Genomic DNA, 6,023 nt, shown 5'->3' with positions numbered 1-6,023 from the left:
TCCGAAGTTTGAAGACGTCAGTGAAATTATGTTAACCTTAATGTTATAAACTGCTTTGAGGCTAATCCAAGAATAAAACCACGTGGTATACCATACTTTTCATAATACATTTGGCATATAGACCCTCACCCTAGAATAAACTAGAGGATAATCAACCAGTGACACTATCTACTGCTCTACAATAAATACTACAGTAAATTACTATAACAAGACCAATAAATCTTTCAGTCCTCTATATAGAGGAGTAAAATGTTCACACTGTAGTAATTTATTGTATCATGAACATTCTAAGTATAGAGTAGTAAATATGATATCTAATTTTAAATATACAATAATCAAATCAAATGTATTAAACATTAGAAGGAGGCGGTTTCAAAATGCAATGCTTAAAAAAAAAAATAAAAGCCCGTGCTTTGAACAGGGTACACGCTAGTTTACTCAATTATAAGTGAAGTATCATGTTTTTGACATTTTAAAACCAATTTTGCCCCTTATAGAAGAAAGGGTTGTATAAGTCGAAAGAAGGAAGAGGATGACAACTCTCCAAATTTACAACATGAGTACACAATGTATAACAAGTAAAAAAAATAGGGTTTGACATGATATCCTATTCTTGGACCATCGGTGTGTTTTCTTCCCCAAGTTCTTCAAGAAGAGCAACTACTTTTTGGAGTAATGTCTTTGCCTGCTCACTCTTCTCCACTTCACACAGATGAATGAGCTCATCGCTGAACTCGATATTTTTTCTTTGTTCAGAAGGTATGCCTCTATACAACTTGCTCATTTCTAACAGGCACTCTGAAGCAGCCGTATGAACCTGTGAATCAAAAATCAAACTATTGGGTAAACTACTTCCACTGGATCGAAACGGCAGGTGAGCTATAGCAAAAAAAATAAAAAATAATAATAATAATAATAATAATAATAATAAAAAATAAAAATCTACATTAACGTTCAAATGTAGCAACGGTTCCCTGCAATACATTTAAGTTCACAGAATAACTTGGTCAATCAATGATTGTTCCCCTAAATGAAACATTGCCTTCCGTCTTTTAACATGCTCTTAACAAATAAAACCATGTTAAAAAGAGTAATTCCATAGAAAACACAAATTAACGTAACTTAAATAATGGCATTTGTTAACATGAAAATCTATACACTCTATGATAAACAAGTAAAAGAATACATAAACTTGGGAATGTTTGTAATAGTCTATAAACAATTGCTGATGTCACTCATTATACAACTCTACAATTGCATGAAAAGAATAAAATGTTTAAAAGTAAGAATTAAGGATGTATACCTGAGATATCTTTACATTTTGAATGCATTCAACTACTTTTGGGCCCACCGAGTGAAATAACTACGAACAATTGAAAGTGAGAAAAGGTAGAAGGAAAAAATAAAAATAATATGAAAAACAGAAGGTTGAAGATGCTATCTGAATTTACCTCATAAACTAAAGATATTTGATCATCAGAAAAATCACTAGGTTCTGAGGAAGGGTGTAGTTTGGAACAAAGCTCCTTAATACAAGAAAAAACTGACATTTTCACTGTCCAGAGAGTTTCACGATGTTAGCAACTGTCCATGCTTAACCACACATGAAATATAACTTTAACAAGCAACAAAAAATAGAACCTGTCCAATTGAATCCAGGAGACAGAGCACACAAAAAAACGTGTATCAATTTTTCTTTATGTTCAATAACATCTAACAGACGAGCAACACGGAGACAAGAAGTCACACAGTCAACGACCTTGTCAAGAGAAACAGAAACAACTTCTGCGCTTTCTTCCCCTGCAAAAATGGAATTTAAATAAGAATAAGTGGACGACTAATAGCTAAGTTATCTGGAAAAGATTGACTGAAAATACTATTATAATAGTTTAATTTAAGGCATCCAGATACGTAAGGCTTATGTAACTTGGGTACTTCTAATATGAGGCAATACCCATATCCGATACGTACCCATACATGTATCCAAACTCCTTACATAGATGCGCACACTTATTTGGGCTGTACTCAATTATACAATACATGTTTTAATTCAAAACACTTGTCATATATATTTTGGACATATACCCTACACTTCACACCCACTTCTTCCAACTCATTGGACATAGTTCAAGTTCTGAATTATGATTTGAAGGGTTGTTTGGATGTCTAGTTTAGAAACTAGTGATTTTTCAATTTATAATCCACATAATTAAAAAAACATAAAACTGTTACAGGACTTTTAATTCTCATCCTTGTTCTCATATAAATTATTAATTCCAATATATAATATATGTTATATAAATATTTATATAGCCATGTCCCCGTTCCCTACCTTTTACAAATTTGCCATGCTCTACACCCGTACCAGCACCTGTACCTGTACCCGTACCCCTCCCCATGCAACATTGTGTATGGCTGATGAAGCCTCAGATCAAAATACAGATCAATTATAGCTGATTTTGAAGCTTACTTCCAAAGAACGAGCAAAAGCTAAGGAGATTATGTTAAAATGTGCTTGTACTACAATCTACCCCCGGGACAATCATATTGACTATTGAGTAATAATGCCATATGCATACTGTAGAAACAATGCTGTTTTATGTTGCTACTTCCATTTTTTTTTCTTAGTAACTTCATAACCAAGGAGGGGAAGTTTTAAATTGAAGTTTCAAGTGTTATGATCTGTTTAAATAACTTCAGTAAGAAAATAAATAAAAGATATGTTAACCCGCTTTCTTTAAATAATTGTAAATACTTCTGTCTAATTCTTTATCTATAACATCAATTTATGTTTTTTGAGTTTACCTGTTCCAGAAGAAGTAACGAGAGATGAATTTGTAGGCTTCGCAGCACAGGCTTGACTAGAAACCTCATGTAGCATAGGAAAAACAGTGCTGAAAAAATCTGGATTATCAAAAGCTCTAATGACCTGAATATTGATGAAAGAAGAAATCAGATACAAGAAATTTGAAAGAATGGTTAGGGGTGTAATCGAAAACAGAAGCTTTGGTACTAAATAACTTATATATCTGTATTTTAACAAATAAATATACTAGGTATTCATTTATTTAAGGAGGAATTTCTGAAAAAGACCATTTTGAAAAATAATTAGCAAAATCGTTTTGTTAAATAATTAGCAAAATCAACCTCTTTTTGGCCAACCTTGATGATGTGGCCAAAAAGAGGTTGCTTTTGCAAGTTATCCTCTTTAAATTACATGGGACTAATAGTCCCGTGTAATTAGCAATTGCCAATTACAGTTTTAATTAAGCCCAGAATATACACGGGCCTATCAGTCCCATGGGACTACTAATCCATAAACATAATTCCCATAAAGTCATGTACATAACTTAATACATATATAAACAATCCAAAAAATTGCAACAAAATGCAATAGATAAACATATCGCGACAACACATTATTTCCATACACCAAAAAATCGCAACAAAACCAAATCAAGTGATTGGTTTACAAATAATATCGATAACTTAAATAGAGTCAATTTAGAAAAATCTATTAATCAATCACTAACAGCCTGACCGCCCCTTTCCTTTTGTCCCCCTCTTCTTACACGTTCAGAGTGTCACCATCCTCCATGGGCTTGAGCTTGCACGAGCTCGCTGTCCGGTTGCATGTGTGGTTGTGACGGTCCAGCTTTACATCAAAAACACGGGACTATCGTGCATTTGTCAGGTCGGGCATTGCTCTCTATTGAAAACACAGGACTGACAGTCCCATCTATATACATTGGGGCGAATTAAGTCAATTATTTACACAGGACTATTAGTCCCATGCTGTTAAAAAGTAGTTTAATCTCTTAACTAGCATTCGCTAATTACACGAGGCTACTAGTTGCGTGTATTTTAAAGAGGATATCTCGCAAAATCGACCTCTTTTTGGCCAGCTTTGATGGCGTGGCCAAAAACATGTCGATTTTGCAAATTATTTAGCTAAAGGGTCATTGTTGCTAATTATTTTTCAAAATGATCTTTTTCAAAAAATTCTCCTTTCTTTAATGCACAAAGAGGGTTCATGCTAAATATGCGAAAAGTCAACTATACACCAAGTACAGAAAACTATGCGCAAATACATATAGACCAAAATCTACTGTGTCACATTTTGTAGCAGCTAACATGATTTTATAGATATTATCTTATTTCAGCTGAAGGCTCGATTAAAGTTCTACTGATTGCTCTTTTCAATTATCAGACAACAACGTATATAAATCAAACTAAACACTCCTGGCTTCACATTGGCCTTTGGACAATGTGGATAAGCGTCCAACATAAACATGTGACAATGTCGGTCTAATATCATCTTGGAAGCCTCCCATGTTGCCAATAAGGGAAGAAGTTACAATTTCTTGACATACGTTGTTGCCAATAAGCCATTAGCTAAAGTCTTGGACTCTTTGGGCAAAGTGGTTATCCATGGATTCAAAACCACCTAGGCTCAAAACTACTCACATGCACATCTGAAGTGAATTAAACCAAAAACCAGTATGCAAAGACTGCCATAGAGTCAAAACCGCCTAGACTCAAAACCTACTCACAGGCACATTTACAGTGGATTAAAACAAAAACCAATATGCAAAGAAACAAAGTCCAAACATTGGCTTCACAAAAAATCAACCTGTGATGATGCTAATGAATAAATCTAATCACTCAGAAGCCCCACAAGTCACAAAAACATCAAAATTTTTGCGAAGTGACCATAATAATTGTTAATATTATTAGATGAAAGATCAATCAGTAACCCTATCCTGTGCGAAAGTAAATTCTTGATGAAGATGAGTGTTGAATTCAACATCCAAACAGTACCCTTTTTCATATCTGCATTTGCTAAACGAAAAACCAACACAAGTGGTAAATTCCGTACCTATTCTGCACCCCATTTACAACTCTTGAGAAAAATAAATGAAAGTACTATAGGACCCAACTTTTTTAACTGTGCAAATATAGGAAAGCTTGAAAAAGGGTCAAGTGTTATGGTCAAATTTCGGTGCACTACAGATGACAGTGAACTGTTGGCAGACGTTTGAACCAGTACATAGCAAGCATAAATTTCTGCACTACAGATGACCCAACCAATTTGCCTACTGTTGCCTTCGTGATTTATTAGTTAAATTAATAATTAGATCCTAAAACTTCTACTTTTATATTTTAATTGCTCCCTTTCATGATAGATTTAACTGCTATTGACGGGGAACAAATAGAAGATTCCAATATGAAGTGGATCTAGACTCTAAAATCTATTAAGATCAGAGCTAGATCTGATCGGCACTTGAGCACTAGCGGGTGAATCTAAACAGTGATCACTCCAGAGACGGTGTTACCCATGGAGGGAAGTTTTGAATCTAAAACATTTGAATAAAAAAATACACAACATCGGGACTCACACCTGGTAACTCACATGTCGAATACAAAATAGCTACTCACATGCAAACATATTTCAAAAGAAGCTGATATTTCATATATTTTTCTCTCCTCAAATGAAGAAGTACAATTTTATTATGCCTTCTTGTTTCGTGTTTGGATGATCTCTGGCTGTGACCACACTTTTCTAAGTGCTGACATCTTCAAGTTGGATGATCTCTGGCTGTGACCACACTTTTCTAAGTGCTGACATCTTCAAGTACTCCGGGCAAAGTTAACGTTACTGTTTTGTTGCCGTTTGTAACAAGCTGGACATATATAGTATATATTCTCCAGCTTGAGGGGAAGTGTTAGGATAGCTGGGTAGTTATTTATGGTACTTCTTGTTTACCAATTTTCTTTACCTTGTACCCCAAGTTTACCTGTACCCCAAAATTCCTCTCTTCTCAGAGATGTGAGACGTCTATACTAAAATTACCTTGGCTTCTTTTCCTAGACAGTTAGTTGTCAATTATGCTGTGACAGATGATGCATCAATTTCCCTATGATTCTTAGCAGGCATGCACAACTGCAACAATGTCGCTTTACTAAGCTAATTCCAGAAAATTGGAAGAGTTTTCGTAATTTTCCTATTTACAAACCAGGTA

General features: G+C 34.5%; 1 protein-coding gene across 3 annotated transcripts in view; it reads right to left on the bottom strand.

The window, feature by feature from the left end:
- Positions 364–6,023, bottom strand: part of LOC109820367 (proteasome-associated protein ECM29 homolog) — a 51,857-nt gene continuing 46,197 nt past the window's right edge. For all 3 annotated transcript variants that reach the window (XM_020386493.1, XM_020386494.1, XM_020386495.1), the window contains 5 exons: positions 2,806–2,929; positions 1,642–1,800; positions 1,452–1,555; positions 1,304–1,363; positions 364–817 (listed from right to left, as the gene is read on the bottom strand). In XM_020386493.1, the coding sequence (XP_020242082.1) occupies positions 608–817; positions 1,304–1,363; positions 1,452–1,555; positions 1,642–1,800; positions 2,806–2,929 (657 nt within the window). In that variant the 3' untranslated portion in view covers positions 364–607. The remainder of the gene's footprint in view (positions 818–1,303; positions 1,364–1,451; positions 1,556–1,641; positions 1,801–2,805; positions 2,930–6,023) is intronic.

Source organism: Asparagus officinalis, chromosome 8, assembly GCF_001876935.1.
Source record: "Asparagus officinalis chromosome 8, Aspof.V1, whole genome shotgun sequence".
NCBI classification, from domain to species: Eukaryota; Viridiplantae; Streptophyta; class Magnoliopsida; order Asparagales; family Asparagaceae; genus Asparagus; species Asparagus officinalis.
The sequence above is the reverse complement of the archived record's forward strand: the minus strand, read 5'-3'. Positions and strand labels throughout refer to the sequence as shown.